Below are 12,860 nucleotides of genomic sequence, written 5' to 3'. Positions count from 1 at the left end.
AAAACAAGGGGGGGGGTTGTAAGCAAAAAAAAAATATATATATATAAATATCGTTTATGAAAAATAAGTACACTGTTATAAAGCTCATTCTTCCCTTAATAATCGCTGAAAATTTCGTATTGATTGGATAATTACCTGATTTTTGGTAGATTTTTAAAAAGACGGTCCGTCAAAAAGTACTTACCTGCCCCCCCCCCAGTTTTGGCGGTGCCTAATATATATATATATATATATATATATATATATATATACACACACACACACACACACACACACACACACACGAAAAATCAACTTTTAAAATGAGTGCGAATAAATAAACCAGAAGGAAAAGACGATTTATCAAGTTGAACAGAAAAATAAGTTAATGCTAAAAACGTTCAATATATCTTACATTTAATATTCATTATTTCCGCGAAAAACATTCAAAATATCTTACCTTCATTATTTCCGTGAAAAACATTCAATATATCTTACATTTATTATTTTCCTGAAAAAACATTCAATATATCTTACATTTAATATTCATTATTTCCGCGAAAAACATTCAAAATATCGGTACTTATACAGTTTAATGACGACATTAAAAAATGGAAATATTGAAAAAAATTGTTTTTGTCCGTACCTGTTATAGACTGAAGTTCTTCGAAAAAAAATTTCACTTCATTTGATCAAGTAGTTTTTTTTTTTACAGCGAAAAACAATTATTTATCACGGCTACGTCAAGGTGGCCATTTTGGAAATGTTATTGCAGCGCCCAGGAATTCCCCAAGGGCAGGTAGCTTTCCCCAAGGGCCGGTAACTGCCCTACGTAGCAGAATACCTCCATTTTAGGCCAATCTAGCCCTTTTTTTTCCACCAGAATGAGAATTTTTTTTTTTTTTTTTTGAAGACAGATGCCATTTTTGGAGTGTTTTTTTTTGTTTTAATTTGTAACAGAAGAAAATAAAAATAAAATATTAGAAAAATTAGAAATATGCAACCGAAATTTTCGAATTAAAAAAAAAAAAAACTTAGGGTTTGTATTACTGTATATGGATATGTTTTTAGTGTTTTTATTCAATGTAACATGTTTATTCAGCTCGAAAAGCATACAGTGTTTAACGATGTATTGGAAAATTCAAAATGGCGCCAGAGTCTCTCTTTAACACAGTAACTTCAGGAAAGACGTTATAAATAATAAACTAGACAAAGTACTGTTAGAAATTCGCTCAATATATATTACCGTGACATAAGTTGACATATATTCGGTGTTTTTTTAAATAGTATTTTGTGTAGTTTATTATTTATAACACCTTTTCCCAAACTTACCATGTTAAAGAGAGTGTCGGGCACCATTTTGAATTTTCCAATACATCGGTACTGCGCATGTTTCGAAAATAATCGCGTAAAAAATTCTTCAGTTCTTTGCATTCTTCAATTTCTTGGCATATTCAATAGTATTCTGCTTTAAAAGTAAAAAAAAAAAACGGAAAAAAATTGCAGATGTGATGTGCGCATCTCATTCTGGCGAAAAAAAAGGCTAGATTGCGAAATCTGGCGTAAAATGGAGGTATTCTGCTAGGTACATTTCCAAAATGGGCACGTTGACGTCGTCGTGATAAATAATTGTTTTTCGCTGTAAAAAAAAACTACTTGATCAAATGAAGTGAAATTTTTTTCGAAGAACTTCAGTCTATAACAGGTACGTACAAAAAAATTTTTTTTCGATATTTCCATTTTTTAATGTCGTCATTAAACTGTATAAGTACCAAAATATCTTACATTCATTATTTCCGTGAAAAAAATATTCAATATATCTTACATTTAATATTCATTATTTCTGTTAAAATGTGTCTGTAAATAAACATTTAAATAATATGTAATTGACTATCATCGTCTATGACATGACACAGTAAACAAGTTAATGTACGTGATCGCCAATAATTTTTAACAATGAAAAACTATTTTGTAAGGTGATAGATGCAAAAAAAAAAAAAAAAAAAAAAATTGAAATCACAATAAATGAAAAAAAAAACTTTTTTTTAAATTTACTGCGAACTTGCTTTTCCGGTCACCATCTTAAAATGTTGTCTGCCAAACTCGTCTCGTTTTAATTCTCATCTAATAATCGTTTCTTTGTTGAAAGAGGATTGCCAAAAAAAAGTAAGTCCGTATTTACAATGTCTCCCCACGGGACAGAGTTAGACACCAGGTCATTTAAAAAAAAAAAGTTATGAAAATGTTTTCACGGCGAGCTACCCAATTCAGCTAAATCTTGAAGTTAAATAAATTCATTGTAAAAAATCTTTTAAAAGATGAATATTAGTTTTCTGGGTCTATTTCAAAGATATTTAGTAAAGTCCTAAGACATTTAATTAAATAATAAAAAACAAAACACCTTGTTTGTACAAAACATGAATTAATTAGCCAAAAACCGAGTGATTCTGGCGTTCGCAAAACGCAACAAACTAAAATTGTGTAAACACAAAAATTACGAAGGCCTAAAATTCCAGGCAATCGAAAGACTGTGAAAATGACGTCATGTAATTAAAAGGTAGGAAGTTCTCACCCCCAGTCGCGCATCCGTACATTCCTTTTTTGAACGTTTGTATTAATTTCTTCATTTTTTAGTTTAATTATTTTTCTATGTTCCTATTTTTAAATTAATTTTTTTTTCTTAATTATTGTTCAATATTATATAAAAAATTATGTTACGCTGAAAGTTTCACATTCTTGCGAGCAAGGAAATTATTAAAATCTTGCATATAAAAATTATGCGAAACCCATAATTTAAAAAAAAAAGTAGAAATATTTTTTGCAATTATAATTTTTTGTGGCAAAATATTAAATAAGCAATGCTTAATTCAATGGCAATACAGGTAGTTTGAGAAATTAATTTTTCTTTGAGTTATATAGAATACATTAATACGGATCTAGGGTTTTTTTTCGTAATGTTCCTGTAAAAATGATTTTATTTTATTTTTATTGTTACAAATTACGATTCTTTATTTATATAAAATAAAGCAAAACTAAAGTCTAGCGTTTTTTTATTTACCACTGAAAACTATAATTTTAGTAAAGGTATTTTTTTGTTTAAACAAAATAATACATTTCCACTCGGATTTAAATAAAAATAATTAGTTCGTTATATTCCGCGATCATCATTTCATAAATACTGAAAATTTCATTAAAATTGGTTAATTTCCTGATTTTTGGTGATTTTTTAAGTAAAGGGAGGGGTATTTTGAGCATCGGCATTCATTTTGCCCGTACCTACATGGTTGTATATAAACGAAGAAAGGTAATATAGAAATCTTTCCAATCGATAATTTTATTGTTTTGCTTTATTTTGTTTTTAAAATTACATTTTTAAAAATTTTGTTTGGGAGTGCTTTGAAAATTATTTCCATATTGAAAACATCACAATTACCGAGCATATTATTACATACTCTTACATAATCCCTAACTGTCCAAAATGTGAAAAAAAAATCCCCTTTGTCGGGGAGCAGATTACCCAAGTGGTTAATTGCGCATCCAAGGTAGCAAAGAATTACCCCTTTGCGCCCCTTTCCACTGGGGACGACTAACAGTGTAGTTTAGCAGGAACAATATAGGGCGACGGGAACAACGTAGCAGTAAGGTGACAAGAGTCGATCAGACGTGTTCACTAATCATAAGTAAAAATTGTCTGGTTGGAGGCTGCCTTTTTATAATAAGAACATTCCTCCCACCACTACCCTAACCTTTTTAATTCTCGTAGCATCTTTAACTCGGGCTGGATTATTTCCGCAGATGCAAGAAACACCAAACGTGAGTAAACAGTCCCCATTTTTTTTTTTTTTTTTTTTTTTTTACAAAAATACATGAATGAAAAAAAACAACCAAAAAATGGTTTTTGGTATGATTCAGTTAAAATGAAACCTTTAAAATCCGCTATTAAAAACACCACAAAAAGATATTTAACATGTTTAGGAAATTTTTTAGTGTTTATGGAAAATATTTATATTTTGAATGAAAATGTTGTGGAAAGAGGTGGATGGGGTTACAATACTGATAATAACGAGAAAAGATAAATAGTTCCTAATAAATTCTGTTCCAGGCGCATGGATGAGCAACATTTTAGAAAGTGTCGGGAAAACCGTAACTTACCTGAATAGTACGAGTTTTGTGTTTTTTCTTTCTTCTAAGAAAAAAAAAAGTAAAAATGCCGACGTCTCATTTATATGTATGACGGTCATGCAAATTTACGTGTGAGATATGCAAATTAGAGGCGAGGGACTTTATTGAACGGGTATAAAAGAGGAAGAGAAAAGAATCACAGGCGAGTGGGAAGACAGCGTGTTGGGAGAACGCATGTCGAAAGAAAACGAAATCAGAAAAGCCAGAACAACAATTTTGACTCGGTTCAAATACTGTAGAAACTCTTTCGGCATTTTATATCATCTTTCGGCCATGGAAACCAAGATGTTTTATGTTCAGTTGATTCCTGAATTTAGTGGTGCTGCTGCCAAGATGCCCATTATTGAGTGGATTGAAAATGTGGAGATTGTGTGTGAGCTTTGCACCATGAAAAATGTTGAGCAGGTCCTGCTATTGAGATTGCAAGGTAAACCTCTGGCCATATACAGGCAACTTAGTATGGAGCAGAAAGCGGATGCAGAACAGATCAAGCAAGCCCTTATAACCGCATATGCTACTGATGCATTTAATGCATATGACCAGTTTGTCACTAAACAACTTTGTCCTAACAAGATGGTGGACAAGTTTTTTGCTGAGCTGCGACGCCTGGCCTGGTTGGTTGAGAGACTGTTGCGCAAATATTGGCTAATGTGTGCATTCATGTCTGGACTACCGCAACATGGTAAACATGTATATCATGCCTCATCCAGGATGAAAACAAGGCGTGCAGTTTTAAGAAAGAAACTTTGTTCATGGAATCAACGTTTAGGTTTAGGCACAGATAAAGAGTGGGGGAATTAGTAATAGTGTTTTCTGCTAGACAGGTGTTTCTTGTGAAAGACTGGCGAGGGGGGACCATACATTGAAGCTCAGCCGAGCACTTGCCATGAAAATAACGATAAAGCAGAGACAAACTCACAACATATCTTCTATGAGAAAGAGGTTGCAGGGAAGAGAAAAGGACATCCCCTACGAAGCTACGAGGCTACAAAGTCTATTTTGAACTCTATCAAGGCAGGACAAGTCATTTCTAGCAGCTCCTATCCAGATGTGGCTGTATTCCATCCTTTTTCTTCTCTTAAATTCTTTTGTCTTCACTGCTGAGCTCTTTGATAACATGCGACAACCATCAACATAAACCATAACACCATAATCTTCTTTAAATTGACCTCTTCTGTCATGTACACAACTATTCACGGTGGATCTAGTTATTTTTGTTTATATTAAAATAAACTAATTTCTGTAACATTAATAATTCCCAATATAAGCTATTTGAACAATATCACTGGATAGATAAATAGATTGATAATAGCTATTTTAACATTTTACCCTGCTATTATCTAACAAGCTAACTCAAGAGGAAAACGATACTTGTAATCATGAACTTTAGTCTACTGTTAACCACACACCCCAGCTATGTCTTTGGTTACTTTTCTCTTGGCACAAAATGTGGCAATGGCCCGACAACTTTGCAATTACTAATTACCTTGTGGTAATCAACACTCACTTCCAGCGCCCTCATCGTTATCTTGTCAAATTATGGCCACATTGTTAATCAGATAAATTTTACCTTCGTGCGTTCATGCTGCACATGTCTGTCTTTTACTCCTCCACTTTATGAAGCTTCCCAAGAACAAGTATGTCATGTGTGGGTGACAGGTGTGCTGGACTCTTTTGATATGCAGCTGCATGTTACTTGGTCTATCTTCATTGATAGAAGCATGTACTGGTATGCATTTCCAGAAGAAACAGCAGCAGCAACCTGCAGAGATGACCGTCAGTTAAACCATTCATTTGTTATACTTCACTTTCATAACAAAATTGGGTGAATAATTGCACCGTGACTGGAGAGAGGAATTGCTTCTCTCATTATTCAAAAAGGGGCAGGAAAATTGCTTAAATTACAAGGAAATAAGCTACATTGATGTCAGTCTGATTTAAAAGTTTCTGACTTTCATACACACCCTCTCAATGAGGATTTTAATTGTTGAAAGGTGAACGTAGCTATTAATGCATGATAGCAGGAAACCATTTTGAATTACATTTCCTAATGTCCTGCATTCTTCATCTGTGGCTGTCGACACAATGATCTTTTTTCATGTAATCATCGCACCAGTTGTATCTGTATGAACACCTCTGTAGTAGATTTAAGCATCTTTAGTTCTACCAGTTCAAAAATAGTCTTTTTATTTCCAGTGTGCATGTATCCCATATTTAATTTTAGATTGTGGCTTGCTCTTCCGATCTGCATATATCCTCGTATCAGGCCTATGTGTCTAAAACAATGCCGAGACTCGTCTGTTGTATGGAATCCAATCAAGGGTGATTCTGGTTTTAACCTGCATCATGATTAAATGATTGTGAAGCATTTCTTTTCTGGGTTCAATGTTTTTCTTCTGTCCATCAATGTTTCTACATCAATGTATACTTTCATGCTCCATGCTTATTGAACATGAGTTTAATGTTCGATGTAGTCTTTAAAAATAACAAACATTTTTACATTACATTGTTGAACCAAAAGCGTGTGAAAAATTGCTAAAACACAATTTAAAATATCTTTAAAAAAACGGGATTATAAGCGGTTTACAAAGATCATTAATATTGATGCTTCTCAAAAACTATTTCTTTTTTACAAACTATAGAATTCTCTAAATGATGAAAAAAAACTAAATTGTTAAATTTTGAAAGCCATTATTAAAGGTTTTGTGGATATTTAGTTTAATATCTTTAAAAAACAATAAATTTTAGTAATTGATAAGTAGAGCACTATAGATAAATTTATCTTTGCTTGAGCTTTGACAACTAAATATTTTCATTTACTAGCCAAATAGAAAAGTTATTAGCCAATCCATATGCTTTTTGGAATATGACATCTTTGTTTCTTGACGAATATGTACATCATACAGATTTTTCTGTATTTTTTGTAAGTGTAATTTTAAAAATACAACAAATGTTATGTTAATACTTGAAGGTATATACATTCTAATTTCTTTAGGTGTTTTTAAACAGTCTTCGTAAGAAATAAGTATATTGTTCTATTAATTTTTTATTGTTGATTTTATTAAAAAAAATTGAAAAGATATTTTTCACTCAGTAGTGAGTTTTGGAAGATTGTGAGTTGAAAGAAATATAACTATCAAAAGATAAGCGTTTCATTATTTCAAGTCGCCACTTTAAAAAATCACTCACAAATGCAACTGTTTCACTCGCAATTCAGAGACCCGATTGCTCAACTATCTGCATATTATTTTGACTTTAATAAAAAATAAATTTGCGGACTTCTTAAAAATTGTGCATGATTACTTTATAATTTAAAGTTTAGACCGCAATTCACACATCTATATTAAATTTATCCATTAAAATCGTGTATATATCTGTATTTTGCAACAAATGTATAAAATAAAATTATTTTGTGAAATTTATCTTCTTTATTTTGCAGGATATCCAGCAATAAATACAATGAAAATTGCACAAGGTTTAAAGCCGAAAAACAAGAGAAATCATATACTTCTTGACTATACAAATTTTTTAATGAAATCAAATTTTATGAAAATGTATTGAAAAAAAATCATGACAACTGTGTATGTATTTCTACTATTTAAATATATCACTAGTTGAAATAATTAATGCAACTGCATATGACTAATAGACTCATTGAGCCTTTCATAAATGCTGTGAATAGTGCAACAATAAAAAGTTATATAAGACATTAATAATGAGCTAACGATTAAAATACATAGAAAATCATTTATATATAACCGAATTGTGAGGATGTATATGCATTATGTTTATACATAAGGTTTAAATAGCTTATAAAATGCATAAACCTTCACCGAATCTATCATATACGTTCAGTATTCATCAATCAATCCACATCAAATATTGATTTGATGTGGATTGATTGATTTATAATGAGATCGCATACATAGGATTTTGTACAGTATTCATCTGTATTGATCTGATGTAGAGACTTTTGGTTTTATTGTAAGCTAGCACTCAGAAGAACATATATGATACCTCCAACCTTCTTCGGGTGTATCTTGTTGAACTCATGAATGTTTCTTTCAAATGCAGGAATTTGGACAGAATTCTGAGCAGAATCCTTTATGTGCTCTTGTTTCATCAGCCATGACTCGAAGTAATTTGTAATTATATTTTTTCAGTTGCCCACATTGAGGACTGAACCTTCAACCTTCAGGAAAATATTACGTTTTACAATTGATTTTTCAAGTACACTATCCACTGCACGGCGGGTCCTTGGAGATTCAAGAGAAACGTTCCCGAGTTTGACAAAATACACGCGAAGAAGGTCGGGGGGTATAAATCACACTTAAGATGTGAACAGTAGTCCGCTGAATCCAAATAATACTAATTGAAAAACATGTTTTCAGTGAAACATTACTAAATGTATAAACATTTACTGAATCTGTCATATATATTCAATATTTTTCAATATGTATTGATTTTTATGTGTATTCTTTTGGTTTTATAGTAGGCTAGCACACAGAAGCATATATTTTATATATATATATACATATATATATATATATATATATATATGCATGTATATATATATATTCACAAAATCAAGACAATGAAGATCGTATTAATAGCAACAAGTAGTGTATTTTCATTGTATGTTACAATTCCTTCTCAACTAATCAAACAATTTCAAACCTTATATCGTTTGAAAATATTCACAAGAAAGGAGTCTCTTCAAACATTGCGAAAAACATTCTTTAATGAACAATTTAAGGAAAACAATGTATACATATGTTATCACATTGAAAAACATGTTTCCATTGAAACACTATGAAACATTGAATCTAAAATATATATTCAATATTCACCAATCTGTATTGATGTGAAGTGAACTATATTGTATAACGTTTTTGTGTGAAAAGTATTTTATAAATATAAAAAATTTTTGCTAAAAGCTGTTTATGTATTACTCCTATTCTTAACCTTAATAAATAGAAGACTCATTAAAATAATTGTCACAAATATACTCTTGCAAATACACTAATGTACTTTTTGCTGCATACGACTAATAGACTCGTGAGGCTTTTAATAAATGCAGTATTTCCCTACGCATTATTTCTTAGACAGTAGCTCTAAAACATGACAAAAATATAAATTTTAAATCCATGAAACTTAAACATAAACGTTTAATGAAATCGATCGCATCGCAGCCATCTCGTTTATTGTGCGGATGAGGAGGGAGCGCCAGGGGAGATAACTCTAATCACCGCTTACAGTTTGTCAAAATTTAACGAGATTAGTTTGAAACATGGGCAGAAATAATACCGAGATAAATATTTATTTTTTTCCACTTATTTTACAGAGTTTTTCTGTCCTTTTTCAATCCATTATTCATTTTGTCCTTTGTTAATCACTTTTTCGTTTAAGAGGTACCCTCTCGGTTTATATGCATTGGTTGTCCAACTTCCAAAGGGTTTTTATTCTGAAAGCCGTTCTTAACTACTAAAAAAATATATATAAAGAATCAAATTTTAATAAATTATAAATATGTCAACTTTAAAAATGAACACTAAATCAGACATTGGAGAACGATCTTTTTCTTGTGAAACATGTAGCTCTTATTTTACAAGTAAACAAAACTTGACAATCCATAAGCGAACACATACCAGAGAGAAACCATATTCTTGTGAAATATGTGTCTTTTCTTTTGTCAGTAAACAGAGTTTGGCCATTCATATGCGAAGACATACTGGCGAGAAACCATATTCTTGTGAAGTATGTGGATCTTCTTTTAAAAGGAAACATTGCTTAGTCATTCATATGCGAACACATACTGGAGAGAAACCCTATTCCTGTGAAATATGTGACTCTTCTTTTGCACAAAAACAACAAATGTTGCAACATATGCGAATACATACTGGAGAGAAACCGTATTCTTGTGAAGTATGTGACTCTTCTTTTACAAAAAAGCAACACATGTTGCAACATATGAAAAAACACACCGGAGAGAAACCATATTCTTGTGAAGTATGTGGCTCTTCTTTTACAAGTAAAGAATATTTGCCTATTCACATGCGAAAACATACAGGAGAAAAATATTCTTGTAAAATTTGTGGCTCTTCTTTTACAAGTCAACAATCTGTGGCCATACACATGCGAACACATACTGGAGAGAAACCATATTCTTGTGAAATATGTGGCTCTAATTTTACACAAAAACAAAACATGTTACAACATATTAGAACACATACTGGAGAGAAACCATATTCTTGTGAAATATGTGGCTCTAATTTTACACAGAAATCTCATATCTTGCAACATATGCGTACACACACTGGAGAGAAACCATATTCTTGTGAAATATGTGGCTCTTCTTTTACTCAAAAACAACAGTTGTTGAAACATATACGAACACATACTGGAGAGAAACCATATTCTTGTGAAATATGTGGCTCTTCTTTTACTCAAAAACGACACTTGTTGAAACATATGCGAACACATACTGGAGAGAAACAATCTTCTTGCAAAATATGAACTCTTTTACAAGGAAAGAAATTATAATACAACATATGTGAGCGCATATTAAAATGAAACCATTTTCTTGTTAATTATCTTTGTCGTCGTTTTTATAAGAAATCCAATATGCTGCGTGCAAAAAATGGTAAAGAAAATCACATTTTTTAATAAAACTTTTACTTTTTGCAAACATTATCTTTATTTCAATCACTTTTGGTGATTCTATGCAGTGATGGTCGTTTCGATTCCTTGTCGCCAATCTGTTGGGTCGTAGAACAACAGTGAAAATTAGAACAGTCAAGTCGAGGTTCGGTTAAGGAACAAGTGCATTAACAATAATATACAAAGATAGGAAAGTGTATATCTGCTGAGCACTCAGCTAGCAGTTGAAGTACAGTCGCATCTCTCTCACCGGTATTGGAATAACTAGCGCTATTTATAGTGCTAATCGGTGTAAATGCCTCTGTTCAAAGAAGGCCAGTATAACACTAAGAGACCAAAACGAAAGATTAAGTACAACATATGAAAATGGTTAATTGGGGGAAGAAAACTATGTTTCAAATTTCTTTACTTACTCAGTGTTTGAGAAATAAAGAACTTCAAGGAAACATTCAAATAACTATGTATCTCATATAGAGTTCAAATGTTAGCCTCAGGATGTGGGTTCCTTAATTTCTGAGAAAATCGACTAAAGACTAAGCATATCACAACACATACTTAAGAAAAAACATGCGCGTGTATACTAAAATGAAAGCATATTCTTGTTGATAATTTGTGTCTCTTTAAGAAATTCAATATGTTGAATGCAAATACTTATTTTAAAGAAAATCATATTTCTTTATAAAACTTTTACCTTTTACAGACATACATTATGTTGTTCTTTCTATCAAATGAATCTAATATTCTCATGCTACAAAGCAATCACTATTTTCATAACTTTATATTGCTACACAGTTGAACCAGTTGAACACATATTTTGGAGTCTGTGACCCCTATAAACCTACGTAAATACATATTCCCGTGAAATGTTAGTCTTTTTATACTAAAATAAACTTGCACCATTCATATGTATGAAATATGTAGCACTGCTTTTTAAAACAATTTAATATGTCGCAAAATATGATGAGACTATAGAAAATTTTTACTCATTTTATTCATTAACATCGAGATTCAATAAAAAAAGGATACCTGGATGATAAAAAACGTGTTAGGATTATGTTTTGTTTGTTTTTTAACTCATGTTAGGAAAACACCATATTAAATGTTTTTTAACTCATGTTAGGAAAACACCATATTAAATGTATTTTAACTCATGTTAGGAAAACACCATATTAAATGTTTTTGACTCATGTTAGGAAAACACCATATTAAATGTTTTAACTCATGTTAGTAAAACACTGTATTAAATGTTTTTAACTCATGTTAGGAAAACACAATATTAAATGTTTTTTAACTCATGTTAGGAAAACACCATATTAAATGTTTTTTTAACTCATGTTAGGAAAACACCATATTAAATGTTTTTTAACTCATGTTAGGAAAACACCATATTAAAATAAATTAAAGTAATAATTGGGTCTACCTGGGTAATAAAAACTAATTTAATAAATTAATTGAATAATAAAATATAATACAAATTGTACATAAAGAAATGGTTTGAATCCTTAAATAATCTCTCAAATAAAATATTTGGATAATTTCCATGAGAAATACTTTTGATGCATATGTTAAAAATACATTTCGAATAAATAATCCGAGCCAATTTATGAGACTAATTACGATTTTTGATATTAAATCAATACAAACTGAATAACTTTTACAATGAATGTCAAATTATTGTATTAGTTTAGAATATTTTGATTAATATATTTTGATAACAGAAAAAAATTGTAATTTTGACATGCTATAATATTGGAATCCGATCTTTTAGTCATATAAGAAATCAGTTTTTACTTAATTAGAAGAAAAGATAAGTTCTGAAATCATATTTTCAATTATATTTTTGTATCTTAGCTCGAAATCAAAATATATCATTAAATGCATGGAAAACATATGCAGTTATGCATTTGTATCTGTTCTCGTCAGATATTTATAATGTTAGCAAATATAAATGCAATATAATTTACTAGCTTCACCCTTCCATGCGTTGCTTTGGCTCAATTTGGTGTAATGGAAAAGTCTAATAAAAAGATAAAAATGCA

The 12,860-nt window shown here is 30.9% G+C and overlaps 1 protein-coding gene across 1 annotated transcript; it reads left to right on the top strand.

The window, feature by feature from the left end:
* Positions 1-2,035: 2,035 nt before the first annotated feature.
* On the top strand, positions 2,036-12,517 carry LOC145269371 (uncharacterized). The gene is made up of 2 exons (XM_080125060.1): positions 2,036-2,145; positions 7,601-12,517. The coding sequence occupies exon 2, from the start codon at positions 9,691-9,693 to the stop codon at positions 10,675-10,677; it is 987 nt and encodes a 328-aa protein (XP_079981186.1). The 5' UTR covers positions 2,036-2,145; positions 7,601-9,690; the 3' UTR covers positions 10,678-12,517.
* Positions 12,518-12,860: the final 343 nt, after the last annotated feature.

The sequence above is a fragment of the Euprymna scolopes genome, chromosome 45 (assembly GCF_053919585.1).
Source record: "Euprymna scolopes isolate OS-2025 chromosome 45, ASM5391958v1, whole genome shotgun sequence".
Taxonomy (NCBI): Eukaryota; Metazoa; Mollusca; class Cephalopoda; order Sepiida; family Sepiolidae; genus Euprymna; species Euprymna scolopes.
Note: the sequence above shows the minus strand (reverse complement) of the source record. Positions and strands in the feature narration are given on the sequence as shown.